Raw genomic sequence first — 17,606 nt, 5'->3', positions numbered from 1 at the left:
CCCACTGTGGAAGGACGTGTGGATCCAGAATTGGCCTCCACAGCCACTTACAGATTCACTGTTAAAACCGTGTTTATGGAAGACAATCTTATTCGGCTACAAGTGATCGCCAAAGAAGACTTTTAACTATGGATCACTATGCCAACTCTCATTTTACATACTTATGAAAAAGAGAACGTGTCCTGGAAAAAGAGGGCATATGGCAACCTGAGCTGCCTCAGCTGATTCAGACTCTGCTGGCATGACTCCCATATCCAGACTCAGTTGGAGATCTGCCAGAGTAAGTCTTTCATCCTGGCTCAGCTGGCATAACTTAAGATGGCGCAACTGAAGCCAGGCTAAATCCTCAAAATGGCCACTGCGGACAGCATGGTAGGTCAGGTCAAGGAGAGACATAAACCCGTTCCTTTCAGCTCAGTGACATAAGCTGGCAACTCAGCAAAACCTACACTGGCAAAAAGGGTGGTGCAAGTCAAACTCTATTTTTAAAGCTTGTTTCCCATCTTTCAGACTCAGGCTGGCTAAGCCAGCCATAGCCTAGCTCCTGGATAGAGTTTGGAATAGGAGTTTGGAATATGCTGGTTTAAGGTAAACCAGCATAAATGCTGCTGGCTTCCTATATTTATGATTACTTTGTCTGTTTTTTTTTTTGGGGGGGGCATTCTTTGTTTCATTGAGTACTAGAATGAGTCTTGGGGAATATTTGGAGATGCTCATTGTCTGTGAAATGGTCCTAAAGTCCTTCATTTCCTCCTATTGATTGAAAAAAAACCCCTGACAACCTCCAAATCAGCCACTCTGCATTAGATAAGCACAAAGTATGTGATGTGTGGAAATAGTATATAACAAATAGATAAAATAATGCAACTGACACAACTGTATGTGGATATCAGTGTGCTTTAACAAATGGGACTAAAGCTGTGAGCAGGAATGGAAGAGAAAATTGCATCTGGAATGCTGACTGTCTCCAAAATTGGTTGCAACAGTTCCTACTCCTGATCCAAAAATCTTAGAGTACCAAAATGGGCTGTTATACACTGGACAAGGCGAACCACAGATTTTAGGAGATCACAATAACATCACTTAGGGAATTACAGTATGTCTATAATGAAAATCACAGTGATTTGCAAGATTATTTAAGTAAGCAGAAGAATGCCATCATATTTTAAAAGTGTTTCTGTTCAGATTATGTGTGATCACAAGTGCTATATTAAGTAGGTGAAGTGCTATTTCTGTTAAATGAGAGGTCTGGAAGTGTGAATGTTGCTGCTGCTTATGAGCACAATAGGTATTTGAATGTTCTGATAGGTCATGGATCTGGGGTGTTAACTGGATAGAATTTTGTTGCATTTTATGCTGTTTTAAGCTTTGAAAGCATGTACACAATGCACTCAGGTGAGAATGGATGTGGGTCTGTTTTTCTAATGTCAGATTTCTCGCAAAACATTACATTGTTCATTGGTAAGATGAACCAGGTTAATTCAATACCCATCGGAACTTCAATTTACCCAACAGTGAGTGAGAGTTCAGACTGAATTGTTCAATCAGGAAACATTTTATATGTGATTTTATTTGTAATTTATATGGGAGTCCTGTGGAAAAGTGCTGGAATCCAGAGTACGAAAAGCACAATCCAATCCTCACTAGACGAAATCCAGGAATAATATTCAAAGAAAATATGTGTGCAGGATAAAAACTCTCAGAACTACTTGAGCTGAAGAACTTTCCTCTGTACTTGAGGTACTGTAGATTTATGTCTTTTCTCCATGCTGTGAGATTTTTATACTGTAAACTGCCCTGTGATCTTCGGATGAAGGGTAGTATATAAATTTAATCAATAATAATATTAATGTAAGATGTAGCAGAGATGTATGCATTAGGAAATAAAGCTCTAATGATAATGTGCTAATGCTTATCATGACAGCAGACTTCAGCACCATGACTTGCATGTGCAAATGGCCCATCACAGACTAAACGCCACAGGTACAGCTCATCTAAATCAAGCCTGAATGCAGCTAGCCAGGCATAGGCAAACCCAGCCCTCCAGATGTTTTGGGACTACAGTTCCCATCACCCCTGACCACTGGTCCTGTTAGCTAGGGATCATGGGAGTTGTAGTCCCAAAACATCTGGAGGGCCGAGTTTGCCTATGCCTGAGCTAGACATATCCACATAAGGGATGAGAAAACAGTGGCCCTCCAAAATATTTGGGATCCAAATCCCAACAGCCCCAGTCAATGTGGCCAATGGCCAAGAATGATGGCACCAGTGGTCCACAACAAATGGAGGGCTAAAGGCCCCCTGCCCCTGTTGTAAAAACAAATAAATAATTGTTTGATCCCTAGATGTCCATTCATTTCATGGAAGACTTTTACCTCTACTGTGGACAAGCAAAAGGAAGCGAAGGACTGAAATAAACAGGATCTGTTCTGTTTCTTGGGATGCTGAAGGTGTACATTTTGCCTTAGTCACCCATCCTAGTCTTCTGTCATTGCCATCAACATACAATTATCATCCAGGGCCCCACTGTTACATAAGAAAAGCTTGATGTTGTATTATATATTTATTCATTAAATTTGTATACCTCATCTGAAGATCATACGACATTTCACAACATAAAAATGCAACATGAGAACACAAAATACAAAATAAAACAAAACCAATCAATAATACCCCCCTCCCACAAACACATCAAAAAGGATAGAGATCAGTCAATGGCCTGGTTATAGAGAAATGTTTTTGCCTGGCACCTAAAGATATGTCATGAATTCCACAACTTGGAAGCCACTGCAGAAAAGACCTATTCGTGTTGCCACCTTCCAGACCTCTTGTGAAGAAGGGTCTCAGATGATGATTGCAGGGTCTGAGTTGGTTCATATGGGGAGAGGCAGTCCTTGAAATATTGTGGTCCTGAGCCACTTAAGGCTTTATGGGTCAAAACCAGCACTTTGAATTGGCCCTAGAAGCTAATTGGATGCCAGTGCACTCAGGCTAGGATTGATGTCATACGCTCAAATCATCTTGTCCCAGTGAGTAACCTGGCCACCGGATTCTTCACCTGCCAAAGTTTCTGAATCGTCTTCAGAGCCAGCCCTACATAAAACATGTTGCAGTAATCTAGTAAGTAGTACAAGTAAGTTGTATCCAGTGTAGTGCCAAGTAACTCTCCCATCAGGAGCTTCCCACTTCTCCCATTATGTGTGCCCCACAGCCTCACCAAATCTACTCTAGAATGTTGAGGGAAAGCCCAGATCAAATTTTGGTGACACATGTGGGGAGGAGAAGGGGGAAAATCCCACTGTGCAAGTGTGAAGATCAGACATTTACTTAGTACAGTACTACATTGGATACAAGCATTAAGTGGGTCTTCACCTGGTCAGTACAGTGGTACCTTGGAACTTGAATGGCTTGGTTCCCAAACAAATCAGCTCCTGAATGCTGCAAACCTGGAAGTAAGTATTCTGGTTTGCGAATGTTTTTCGGAAGCTAAGCATCCGATGCAGCTTCCGCTTGAGTGCAGGAAGCTCCTGCAGCTGATTGGAAGCCACGCCTTGGTTTTTGAACATTTTCAGGAGTCAAACAGACTCCCAGAACAGATTAAGTTTGAGAACCAAGGTACGTGGCCTGGAACTCCTAAGCCACGTAAGCTGCTCTTTCTAAAGAAAGAGTAGGATATGAGTGGAATAATTAAAATAATGGCTGCTAGAAGGCTCCATTTAAAATCCAAAGTTTTTTTTTTTTTTAACTCACATCAGGCGGTGAGTGAGATGCAAGGAAGCAGGCTCATGTTTTATTTATTTCCCCTTCCCTTACAGCTCCGTCATTTCCATTTGCTGTTTCCTTTTTGTGTTTATAAACTACATATTTAATAATAGATTGCTCCTCATTCTTTGTTGCGGGGAAAAAACAACAACAGCACCAGCTTATTATGGCTCGTGTCGCTCCACCTGTCACTTGGACTTACCATCAGGCACTGTGATGTGCAATAGCTTTGCTTTAGCCTTTTCTAGGAAAGACAAGGAGCTGCTGAGGTGCTATTAGAGCTAATTAGAAGAAAGTCAATTACCAGAGATTTCCCCCCAGAGGATTAAAAATGCTAGACAGTTGCATCAGCTGCCTTTTGTTTTATTTTCAGTTTTACTGTGAATATTATTTAATGTTCACTCCTGCTGGGGGAAAAAAGAGCTTTTGTAGACCTTTGGAGTTATCAGTGTTTACCAACTAGATTTTTTTTTTTTTAAAGTTTGATATTGTCTTCAAAGTATACCGAGTGGGCAGGGACAGGAACACTACTAAACCCTGTATGTCAACAGAATGGGCCAGCCCTACTATTGGACAGAATGAGGTGACTGTGTCAGGCTGCTGATGCAGAAGGCAGCCATGGCTCCTGAGCCATTTGGCAATTCCCTTCTGTTGGAGAGCATAGATTTGTAAGCAACATGGCCTGTCCTGCATCCTCTCAGGTAGCCTACAGCTGAGGCGGAAGATGCTATCCCAGTGGTGAAGCAAGAGTCAACTGCCAGAAGGGTTGGCTTGTGTATGTGAGAAGAGGAGTTGGGGGAACTGTCTTCGGGCAGCAAATTGTTTTGGGTGGGCCTTGAACAAAATGTTATGCATTAGGGCTACATGCCCAAAATGACTGCTCCCCTTCAGCCCTGTGAAAAGATAGGCTTTTTTCAAGCTCAACAGCCAATAACAAAAAAACACCCAGGAAAGGAATAGAGCCTGAGATGCATGGCCTAGGGCTGATGCCCCCCAATGGCAGGTAGGCCTACCAAAGTCTGCTCATGGAGGACAGGGCCCACCAGAGACCCCTTCAAGCCTGGAGCCATCCTGACTGCAGGACTAAGACATGGGTCACATGCATGAGTTTTAACTTATTTTAGTCTATTCTATTGTGGTTGTAATTTTATGTATGCTTTAAATTATGGTGGTATGGTTTTCAGCGATAATTTTATGGGCATTTTTTTGTGATCTGCTTTGAAGTTTTCTATAATCTACTGGTATATACAGTAAATGTTATGAAAATCCATCAATCCATCAGTCATTATTCTCCTGTTATACATCAATCCACACAGCTCTCAAAACCAGTTCTCTCAAACCATGACTATATCTGCTCATCTACAGAACTCCATCCAATGTATGGTAGTAAAATTGCCGCTACTGATAGGGTTGAAGATGTTCTTGCTTATAGACCTTGCACAAGTAAATGCCATAAGTAGGCATTACAGCTGACAGGTTCATGGCTCCACTTTGTCACCTGTTAGAAGCAGGGGCATAGCAAGGGGGTGTGGTAGGTGTGGTCCACCCTGGGTGTCCCCACTAGGGGGGGTGACAAAATGGTGGGCAGCACTCACCATGGGGCCTGCAGTGTGCTCGAGCCACACGTCTCTCCTGGGAGTGACGCGGTGGCTTGAGTGCCCGCAGGCTCCATGCTGCCCCCAAACAGTCCGCCCATTGCCTCCTCCTCAGGTGTAGGGCGGCTGAGTGGGAGGAGGCAGGCAGACTCCTCGGAGGCCCTGTGGTGCCCCTGTGTGAGGCTGGCCCCGCCCCTGGGTGTAGGGCTACATGTACCACTCCAGGCGCCCAATCGGCTTGCTCTGCTGCTGGTTAGAACTAGTTCACAAAATTAGGCTCATCACATGATTTCATATCACCTGACTACGCAACACTCAGGAACTGAATGTGTGAACAGCCTCCACTGAAAGGCATTACGTCTGACACAAAGTGAACAGCATTTTCCAACTCGACATCTGTGATGGCCCCTGAATGTTTCACTTGATCTTGCCATTCTTGAGTGATTAAAGTGCATGTGTTTTTTAAAAAGTGATTAAAGTGAGGCCCGTTTTTTAAAAAAGTTTACTGGGCTGAAGTGAGGTAACTTCTGCCATGCAATTTCTGTAGGGCTCATTATCAGTGACAATAGTATCATGTATGCAAGAGGGCAGCCTGACTACAAAACTGGTAAGCACCAGTCATGGGGAACTTAATGCTGACCACTGAAGTGCAAAACATGCCCATATAAGGTATAAGGAGGGTTCCAATAGGTGCAGAGAAAATGGGTTGAGTAAAGTTGCATTTCAAGGACTATGGTCGGATGGGGAGATGGTGGGACGTGGGTGGCGCTGTGGGTTAAACTACAGAGCCTAGGACTTGCCGATCAGAAGGTTGGCGGTTCGAATCCCCACAACACGGTGAGCTCCCGTTGCTTGGTCCTTGCTCCTGCCAACCTAGCAGTTCAAAAGCACGTCAAAGTGCAAGTAGATAAATAGGTACCGCTCCGGCAGGAAGGTAAACGATGTTTTCATGTGCTGCTCTGGTTCGCCAGAAGCGGCTTAGTCATGCTGGCCACGTGACCTGGAAGCTGTATGCCGGCTCCCTCGGCCAATAAAGCAAGATGAGCACCGCAACCCCAGAGTCGGTCACGACTGGACCTAATTGTCAGGGGTCCCTTTACCTTTACCTTTTAAAGTTGCATTTCAAGGACTATGGTTGGATGGGGAGATGGTGAGGTGCTGGGGTGGCAGAAGGTCAGAGGATAAAATAGGTATGATGATGTATTTTGCCTGTATAGTGTGTGTGCCAGTGGGAAGCTCTTGCAAACTCTTAAGACTCTGTTTGGGGATAAAATCAAATTAATTGGGCTTGAACCCCCTAGGGAAATGTACCCCCCCATAGCTGTTTTGCTAGACCTTGCCAGGATCAGTGAAGCAGCATCAGAATTGATATCCAAACATGCAGCATCGCTTTCAGTCATTTGCCTCTTACCTTTTGTGCTCGTCGCTTGTCAGCTCTTTGATTCTGATGGTAGATCCGGCTGAAGTTGGAAACAATAACTGGGACTGGGAGAGCAATGACAAGCACCCCGCTCAGGGAACAAATGGAGCCAAATATCTTGCCAGCAATCGTTTTGGGCACCATGTCTCCATAACTGGTGAAAGAGAAAGCAACAAAACAAGATGGCAGCATTAGGGCAAAGCTGATTGGATGAGACATTTGCAAAGTCAGCCAGCTGTAAATTGAAATTAGGACATGGGGCATTAATCATGTAGTTCGCTCTTGCATTTACCCCTTTGGTTTCATACATTTAATGCTTCATCAAAGTATTTCTATAGAACCCTCCTGCAAAACATCATGATGGCAAATAGCAACAGCAGCAACAAAACCCTTAAAAATAAAATCATTAAAATGACTGGCTACTCAGTAACATTTTAAACAACGACACAGTCTTGTTTGTATAAATTCCCAGTTCAGGGGTCCCTATGACGATTAGGACGTTAACATGTTTGTGTGTGTGGAAATAGGAGTTTAAACTCTTTCTCCCCAGCTGTAATCATGATTCAGACTGGGAGTTCTGTATCTGCAATTTACATTGGTTTTTAAAAAAGAAGAAGCTCTCATTGTCTTGCATGCTTGTCTTGCAATGTTTATATAATTCCTAAAGATCCCCTGAATTTGGGCTGTGTGTGTGTGTGTGTGTGTGTGTACAGGCTATTGGGCACCACAAGGGAGAGGGGAGATATACACACCACTGCATCTGCCCTAAAGTCTCTGCAATGCTATTTAGATCTCACCTTCACTGGTTTATTGTGGCAACAGCCTCCTTCATCAGATGCTCAGTGTAGCACTTTGGTAGAATAAACCCCTGTGGCTCAGTGCATAAAAGCAATCTAGAGCTCTGTGAAAATGACAGATGAGACTGTGGACCAAGTCTGCTTACTTTACATTCATAACAATCACATGCTGATGGATGAGCTGTTTCAGTTTTACCTGGTTTTCTTCCAAGCCATCCTGGACCTACCTATTCGCAAAAAAAGAAAGAAACCCCACAAGTTGATTTCATGTTTTGCATGACATTGTTTTCCCCTCATTGTTTTTTCTTTGTTTGCAATATACATAATTCATGAAAAGTGATTCATATACAGCTGATATTTTTTTTTTTTACAATCCCAGCCCCCACAGAAGCACCATATGCCTACTTGGTTACATTTAACTTTTAAGTCCTTTCAGCTTTTAAACAAAAGTGTCATTCCATAAATCACCATGTGCTCTCGGAGGCCTAAAGCCATGTTCTATTGATGTTGCAAATGTAAAAAAACCTGTGCCAAGGTGATTGAAAGTTAGTGATTTCCTTGTTTATTGTTGTCCTGATTATCCATCTTTCAAACAATATGCAGGTGCTTCAGCTATTATCTAATTCAGTGTTTCTCTGACTTCTTTCCCCCTCACGAGCCACTTGAAGGCTGCTGAGAGTCTTGGCAGACCATTTAATGCCTTTTCTGTCTGTTGCAGCAATTATAATTCACAGTCCTAGATGCTGTGTGATTCCTAATTGTATTTTTGGACACTTTGTGGACCACCTGACCACCTGAATGAAGGTAGCACAACACTGGTGATCCCTGGACCAAAGTTTGGGGGCCACAGATCTAAGTAGTGGACATGCCTGCATCATTTCTAACGGCTGCTTGCACACTGGAGTGTTGGAGAGTGCAACACTGAACTATATGAACCCCTAAGGTCATAAACACATATTGAATCCAAGGTGATATCTTTCAGCGTGGTAACAGATGGTACCCAGTTACGATTCAGAATCCTGAAAAGGTGTGCTGTGATGTGCTGGGATCATGACTGATGGGCCAGTCAGCTAGAATTAAAGAGGACCAATCATCTGTGCTGCATTATAGGGGAATGTGTCATGCTCAACTGTAAATCAGGATTCAGAATCCCAATTACCTTAGCTGTAATATGGCACTCAGTAAGCCAGGGCAGTCAATCATACTTGTTAGTCCAGAGCAGTTGCTGCCCTGTATGTTTCATTAGGGAATAACCGCCAGAGTTCTCTTTATAGTACTAGCAAGGAGAATCTCAACTGAGGCATGGAACACCTATCCAAAGCATCATAGAGGAACGCATGAAAGATTGCTCTGGTAGCTCACAAAATAGGACAAACTATGTAAAGGGAGTGCATTTTTGGTGATACTTTCCTTGCATAAGATAAAAAAAAGAAGAATGAAGTTGAGCTGGAAGTTCCCTTGTGCAAACTGCAAGGGATGTTGACACCAAAAAGAGGGAACTGCATCAGAAGAAGAAGAAGAAGAAGAAGAAGAAGAAGAAGAAGAAGAAGAAGAAGACAGGGTAAAAGATGTCATAGGTAAAGGTAAAGGTAAAGGGACTCCTGACCATTAGGTCCAGTTGTGATCGACTCTGGGGTTGCGGCGTTCAACTCGCTTTATTGGCCGAGGGAGCTGGCATACAGCTTCTGGGTCATGTGGCCAGCATGACTAAGCCGCTTCTGGCGAACCAGAGTAGCGCACGGAAACATCGTTTACCTTCCCACCGGAGCGGTACCTATTTATTTACTTCCACTTTGACGTGCTTTCGAACTGCTAGGTTGGCAGGAGCAGGGACCGAACAATGGGAGCTCACCCCGTCACGGGGATTCAAACCGCTGACCTTCTGATCTGATCGGCAAGTCCTAGGCTCTGTGGTTTAACCCACAGCGCCACCCGCGTCATAGGTTTGCATAAATTTTGCATTTGCTTTTTTATATGCATAGCTGCAAATCTGGGAATACTGATTATAATTCAATTGGACATACATTCAGGGACCACCTACTCATTAAGGAGAGGCTGTTGTCTCAGGTGGCAGATTCAGCCCCCTCTGCTGCTGCTTGCCATGCCCACCTCTGGCTGCTTCCTTTGCCTTTGCCTTTGCCTCTGCATCATGCATACACCTGTGTAGGTTATAGGGTCACCCAAGACAGAAGCTTATAGCAAAGAGGCTAGGGGACAAAGGGGGTTGGGTATGAGGTGTTGTACTGGCATTTTTGCTGAAAAACCAGACCCATAGCACCCATAATAGTTCTAGGTAGTTTTCTAGTTCTGTTTATTAAAAAGGAATGGGCTGAATCTCATAAGCTTGACTGTCAGCATAATTCAGAAAAATGCAAGTGGATAAAATAAAAATAAAAAGCCGGATTACAGGGGGTTGCTAAACCCCCTCTGATAAACTATTGGGTTAAATTATAAATAGCATTTTGCTTATTTCACTATGTGCTATAGTTTATTAGTACAGTGGTACCTCGGGTTAAGAACTTAATTCGTTCTGGAGGTCTGTTCTTAACCTGAAACTCTTCTTAACCTGAGGTACCACTTTAGCTAATGATGCCTCTTGCTGCTGCGCCGCCGGAGCATGATTTCTGTTCTGATCCTGAAGCAAAGTTCTTAACCCGAGGTACTATTTCTGGGTTAGCAGAGTCTGTAACCTGAAGCGTCAATAACATGAAGCGTCTGTAACCCAAGGTACCAGTGTACTGGTGTAGTGTGGACGTTTGGGTGTTGTGCTGTTTTGTTTTGTTTTAATCATGCTTTGAATGAGCTATTTCCCCCTCTGTGGAAATGATAGCCTTCAGCTAAATAATAATGATTTGAAATTGAAATTGAAATTGAAACTTTCGGCGGAAAAATGTTCTCAGCACCTTTAGGAACAAGCTAAATTAGTGGTTTCCAAAGCAAACTGTACCATTCCCTGGGAAGGGGATTTCCCAAGGGCTGCTAAGAAGCAAGCGGGTGGCAGAGGGGCACTGGAGATGACTATCTGACTTTGAACAGTTGGTATCAGTGGATCAAGTTCATTAATTTTGTTGATTTAATTAAACTAAATAATTTTAATTGGATTTAGAATAAATGTGAACTTAATTGTTACTGTTTTGAATTTATTGTGTTATTATCCTCCTTAGTGGGTCGTGCAAACCATTATTCCGAACAATGCTTTTTATAGGGTAGATGGCACTAGGCATGAGTTTATGGAACCAAGGGGACGGTAGTGCCCCAAATTTGGAACCACGGAGCAATATCAAAATTCATCTCTGAGCCTCCAGTTTTAAAACACATGCTGCCCAAGAGCTTCATGCCAGCACGAGAGCAGAGGAAGCTAGTTACTTTTGATCAAAATGGAACACCAGAAGCAGAAAGATCTGTATCTCTGAACTGAATTTGTTCAAAATCCTCCACAATGGAACAAAATGACGGCCCACTCTTCCAGACCATCTCGCCAAGTCTGTATTTGCTGTCTCTTGCTCTTTTCACTTCTTCTGTGAAAGTGGAAGGCAGGCAGGGCAAAGCTCTAAAATAAAATCTCATGACACTGATCAGCTCTTGACTGCTGAGCTACCTTGTCCCTAGAGAAAGGCTTCCAGTGAATCCCCGAAAGCTGTGTGAGAGAGTGGCTCAATGTATGTGTGTGTAATTTTCAGAGTTCTGTAAATGCTTCACACATCATCAGCTGAAACCTAATTGTACCACACAGAGGCTTTGGGCTGGATTCGTCTAAGGCAAATGCACCAAAGCCTCTTGCAATGGCTATGATCAATAAAACACTCTTTGCAGCTATTAACTTTTTGGACACCCTCTTTTCCAAAGAGAGTTTAAAAGCCCTTGTTAAGCAACACTGCCTCAGCTGATGTCTCCTTTTGCTGCTCCCAAACAAGGCGAGGCATCAAATTAATCATATGCTGCGGATTTGAACTTGCAAACCCGGAGTGCTACTGAAAAGCTTTCTGCTGTTTACAGAGGACAGAACAATTGTTTGGTATAGGCTCCATTTTGATTGGTTTAGCTCAGTAGAACATTCATGCACATAAACTGTGAACCTTCTGAATACACAAGGCTTGAAAGGATAAGATATAAACCCACTCAATACCAAAAGGGTTAGTTTGGCATGATACTCGGATAAGAAGGAGCTTTCATGAATGACTAGATAGTTATGATATGAAACAGACCAGTAGCACTGGTGTTTCTATATCTTCCCATTTCTTCATTCCTCATTTTCAATGCATTCCCCTATCACTTTGCAAACCACAAACAGTACATGGTTGATGGTTGGCTTGGAGGGCCACACATTAGTTTTAATGGGAGAGAGAAGCCCATGGCTTTGGCCAATTGCTGTATGAACTTCATATAGAAGTATCCAAAACACAAACTAGACTTTCACACTTATATGAGGGACTTCTAAATGATCACTCCCCAGCCAAATTTGTAATGCAGATAATTTAATGCTCTGGCATTTCATGAAACAGCTGCAGCTACAAAACACAACACAAAACAATTTGCAAAAGAGAGAGAGAGGACCTTAACCCATTTCCTCATATGTCACAGTCAATTTCCTATCAGCAGAGCAGATGTTTGATTCTTTGGCTCAGCCAGAGGGGACATAAACGGAAAGCTGGCAAAAGAGAAACTGTTTCTCCCCACTGCATTGGGGGCGGTGAGCAGCAAGCATACAGTCTTCTGATACAATCTGCACAGCACAGCCAAATACTGATCATTTGGGTTGTGAGGGTGACCACAGGCTTGACTGAGAGCTACAGTGGGTACTGATAGCTATCCAATAATTCTTTGCAGTACTCAAAGCAGAACCCAGTCTGCTGTAACCGGCTCAGTCTACAGATCATTTACTTTCCATTTCAGTTTCAACCAGGGCTAGTTCATGCATGCATGCACTCATCATTTGATGACTGTAACATCACTTGAGTACAAATGCATACCACAGATGAGGGTATGATGCCACCTCAAACACATCAAGAGTCGTGTCCAATGCTGCTGTTCTGCCAGCACTGCAGACTTCTGCTTGTGTAGCAGAATTCTGCCTTCCCCACTTTCCCCTGCAGCCCCCACACCTAGCACACCTTCAGTATCTGCTCCAGAGAGCATTCAGGGAGAGGAGATGAAGGGGAAGTCCTAATGAGCAAGTGGAGTTCTGCACATGCAGCTCTGGATACGGCCTCAAGTAATCATGGGATAAAAAGTCAAGGGATGCACCAGAATGTTTGAACCAATCAACCTATGAAAGCTACCTCTTCTGGGATTTTCTTTGGAGTCTGTTGATATAGTAAGTCACTTAAAAAATAAAAAAGCTGTGCATCCGTCGATGCATTTACCAGTCTTAATATATTCTCGGTCACAATGTTTGCTACTATCTCTCCTTTAGACGTAGCTTACAAGTTATGGAAATTCTGTAGCCCTCCAGGTGCCAATGGACTCCCAACTCCCAACAGCCCCAGCTGGCATAGCCAATGGTCTGGGATGATGGGTACTGTAGTCCAGCAACACCTGAAGTGCCACAGATTCTCTCTCCTTGGTCTACATGGAAAGTTGTAACAGTGAAGATAGCTGGCAGAGGAAGATCTTGCCAATGCATAAGACAGATGTACTATGCATGTCAAGGGTAGGGGGATTTTTTGAGCCTGATGGCCACATTCTCTTCTAGGAAAAGTTCTGGGAGCCATGTGCCAATGGTGGACAGGGCTAGAAGTAGGCAGAACAATTACCGGTAACATTAATTTTACCTTTGCACAGTAGGCTAGTTTCTACATATTTACACATTCTATCCTTCCTTCTGGTAAGCAATAAGCATCATCAAAGTTCAATGACACAGTCTACCCTCCCCAAAACACTCAAAAACGATGCAGCGCTAGTGAGGAGCATGGCCTGGGAAGAAGGTGCATGCCAGAGGTGCAGAGCCAGAGGAGATCCCAAGGGCCTGCAGAGAAGCCTGGAGGGCCACATTTGGGTGTGATATTCCCCATCCCTGCTGCATGCATTAAAACAAACACCCAATTTTCACAGTGTGGACTTTGAGGACCAGTTGACTCACAGGTTGATTGCTTGGCATTGGATGACCTGGAGCTGAATGGGTGGGCTAACTGCACTGAACAGCACAGAGCTTGAGCATTCACATGTGAAAACAGCTATGATGAGGCAGATACAAAATGCTGAAGGTTCATATGTGGACCCAGCCTTGAAATGTGATGAGTAGCCTTTGGGCGATTGTACCAACTCAGCATCATCCTGTCTCAAGCAGTTTTATTTTCAAGCTAGTACATTCATTGCTTCAGGTGGACAACAGAGTGGAACTTCCCTGACTGAATTTTGTGCATGAGCATGTGGCTTCCTAACTCCTTCATCAAAGAAGATTGACTTATAATGGAATAGTCATGCCCCTTCTGGCTCAATTAAAACTTCTGAAGCCAAGACCACAAAAACATGTTCTCTGTAATTAAAATGTGACTTTGTATAACTCTGTCGCCCACTCCTACCTTTTGGCTTCAGTTTCTAAGCCGTCTGTGGGTGCAGAACAGGTTGATTCATACATTATGACAATGCAAAGCCTTTGCAAGTTGATTCGGAGTAGTTTTAATTCCTCATAAGGAAACATCAGCCCTTGATGAGCTAAAACCCGGTCTCCACTGTAGATGGTCATTAAAGGTTCTTCTGAAACCATGGATTAAACACAACCGTAAAACTAAAGTATCCGTCATTGTGTGATCCACCTGAGGGAATGTTAAAATTGCCAACTTGCTCTTCTGAATGCCAGTCAGCTAATTATCCTCCAAGAAGAAAGGCCCAGTAATTGGGCCATGACCATATTATATATTCCTAGGAGCAAATGACAATCTGCTCTGCATAAGCAGATATGTAGTTTCTGCCAATCTCACAGTAGTATGTGCTCTTGAAATTGGATCCAGGAACAAATAAATATATGGTTGGAATTGCTACTCAAAGTAGACCAATGCACATAAGTGAATCCAAGTTAGTCATGGCCAATAACTTCCATGGGTCTACTCTGAGAAGTACTAGAACTGTGTAACACCCATAGAGAATAGAAATATAACTTATTTTAAAAAGGCCACAAAGCAGCAAATTCTTAAACCCAGCATTGATTTTCAAACTGGGTCTCTGGGGCACCTGAGCTATTCTGACGCCAATCAGGGGGTCCACCATGAGAGTACTAATCAGGGGCAGCTCTGGCTTTAAGAGAACACTTATAAGCAGTGTGTATTTTAGGAAATGATGCCCCCAAAATGTGTAATTTTGTGAAAAAATACCTACAAAAATAATTGACATTTTCAAATTTTAAAAAACATGCATTGGACCACATGAAACTTTGGACCACAAAACCAAAATGGGTGTTGCTGAAATGTATTTGACCATAGCTGCTAAATCTTCACTACTGGTGGCATCTGTGGTTGGCTGGCACAATATTAATTGCTAGCTGCTTCCTTGTTTTTGTCCCTGATCAATAGTGCCAATACTACTAATAGCCTCACAGCCCATTTATAATAGATAAATTGCCGAGCAATCAAAAACATTGTATTTTCATGAGCATTAATTGGGCATTCTAAACCCATGTGTGTTCCACCCCCTGGTCCCTCAGCCAGGAGTCAGAGAACCTCGGAAGTCTTCATTAATTCATTTTTTAAAAGACAACTAATCACCTTGAAAGTTTTTTTTTAAAGGAAAACCCAACCAGCTAATAGTTCTGGTGAAAGCAGATTTTAAGTAATTAATCAATAGCCTCATTAGGGTTGCTGGGAGATAAAAGAGCATCTTATGATTAATGGCCAGAGGGCCTAACTTGCCCAGAAAGCAACATCAAAGCAGCCTAGGCCATAAAATGTTCTACCACTGCAGGCAAATGAAGAGCAGTCTTGTAGGTTAGGACACCGCACCCTAACTTCAATGAATATAATCCTGGGGGGAATTGATCAATCTTTTTGTGCCCCAGTTCTAAAAAAGAAAAGAAAAAAAGCCTTCGCTTATTGCTTCATCCAGGGGATCTGAAGCTTTGTACTGTAATGTTTCCCTAAGAGTCAAACTTGACCTGATATTCAGACCCAACGTCAGCAGTCAAGCTGATCAGACACTGATCTGGTCAGTAGGAACCCTCACTGGCTTGACTTCTCAGCTGCACATACACAACTGTGTCATGGTGCTGAATCAGGATATTTAACCCTTTTGTCTCCACCATCGTCCTGACCAAAATCATATACATACTGCACTGGTTATTTTCAATGGGAAGACAGCTTCCATTGGCAAGGGGTTGTGTGATTTCAGTTAGGACTACTGTGGGGATAAAAAGCTGAAGTCCCCTCTTCCAGGCCACCATCCCCATCAGGATTCACCCCACCCCACCCCACCCTACCCCTAGTTAAACAAAAATCAGCTGCACAAGCTTGAACTGTGCGACACACATAAATTTTGAAGTGGAGGAGCTCATCATGGGAGCCCAGATAGCCATGTCTCCCAGGAGAATCCAAAAATGGGTGCTGAACTGTGCATCCTATAACAACCATGTAACACTGGTTTTACAAAACTTCTGGTTGCCTGTATGCTACCAATATTTCTAGGTGTTGCTGTTGACAGCTGAACCCTGGCAACCTGGGACCCAAATACTTGAAGAAACACCTTTGCTGGTATTCAGAGCTCTGCAGGAGAAGCCCTTCTGTTGGTTCTGCTGATAACTGTGGTACAGGGCCTTTTCTGTGGCAGCCTCCTGGAAATGGGGTTCCCTCCCATCATAAAATGTGCCTGGTGTGGGCTTTGAGCTAGCTGAAGACACCTCTCTTTATCAAGGCATTTGGGGACTGCTGATCAGCATAACCCATTTGTAATTGGTGGACTGTTCTATGCTGTTCACATGGCATAGATTTTAGTACTCATCTTAATTTTTATTACTTTAGACTGTTTTATTGGTTGAATAATTTTTCTATGTGAGAAGAGCCCTGACATTACTTATGATGAAATCTTTTGAACAAATTAATGAGTGAACAGCAAAACTAAACACCTTCTACTACAGCAGTACAGTCAAACCTTGGTTCCTGAACACATCCGTTATCATATGTCTTGGGTCCCGAATGCCGAAAACCCGGAAGTAATTGCTCCGGTTTCCAAACAATTTTTGGAAGCTGAACGTGCTATGCAGCTTCCGTTTTGAGTTTCCTTATTGTATTGAGGCTTCTGCTTTCAGTTTTCGGTTGTTGAACATTTTGGAAGTCAAATGGTCTTCTGGAACGGATTACGTTCGACAGCCAAGGTTTGACTGTACCTTTATCTGTTTTTTTTTTTTTAAATAAAAACTTTATATAGAGTTTGACTGCTCCCTCGCTGAACTGTTAAAGTGTATGAGCATTCATCTAGGACACTATAAAGCACACCAAGCAAATAAAATAATGGCATTCTTGCCATTTCTCATACTTTTTGTCTTCTGCAAAAAGGCATTTCACAATGCAAGCCTAAGCAAGTCTACTTAGAACTAACCCCCTTCAAAATAAGGTTATAATCTTAAAAGGTTGTGCACTCCTTTCTCCAGCACTGCAGTGCCACATTTTCCCCCTGAGCAGTTGAAACAAAACACAGGGTCAATTTCAATTCACAGCTTTTGAAAAGAAGTGAAATTGACAATATTCAGAAGCAATCCATCCATTTGCATTCCATTTACTTTGAACTGAATGTGGCATTGCTAAGGTTTTCAGGAGAATCATGCTGAGGAGTCAAAGGGGTAGTCTTTGCTCAATCATGTTCATAAGCCCCTATTAGCTTCCAGGCACAACTCCAAGGTGCTGTTGCACTGCTACAGGAGCAAAAGCACCAGAAATAAATGTCAATATAGCCTTATACACAACAGCTTGGATATGTGCTGGAAATGGGCTGGCTGCTCCATGCAAATGCAGCTGCTGTGAACTGACAAGCAGTCAAGTGAGAAAGTGAGAGGAGTAAGCAAATTCTTGGCTTGATTGGCCCACCTGCTTTCTATGCAGCACGTTGCAC

At 43.0% G+C, this 17,606-nt stretch overlaps 1 protein-coding gene across 9 annotated transcripts in view; it reads right to left on the bottom strand.

The window, feature by feature from the left end:
* Window positions 1-17,606, bottom strand: part of KCND3 (potassium voltage-gated channel subfamily D member 3) — a 280,666-nt gene that overhangs the window by 64,926 nt on the left and 198,134 nt on the right. For all 9 annotated transcript variants that reach the window (XM_081195186.1, XM_081195180.1, XM_081195181.1 and 6 more), the window contains exon 3: window positions 6,769-6,931. In XM_081195186.1, the coding sequence (XP_081051312.1) occupies window positions 6,769-6,931 (163 nt within the window). The remainder of the gene's footprint in view (window positions 1-6,768; window positions 6,932-17,606) is intronic.

This window comes from Podarcis bocagei (assembly GCF_964188305.1).
Source record: "Podarcis bocagei genome assembly, chromosome: 5".
Lineage (NCBI taxonomy): Eukaryota > Metazoa > Chordata > Lepidosauria > Squamata > Lacertidae > Podarcis > Podarcis bocagei.
The sequence above is the reverse complement of the archived record's forward strand: the minus strand, read 5'-3'. Positions and strand labels throughout refer to the sequence as shown.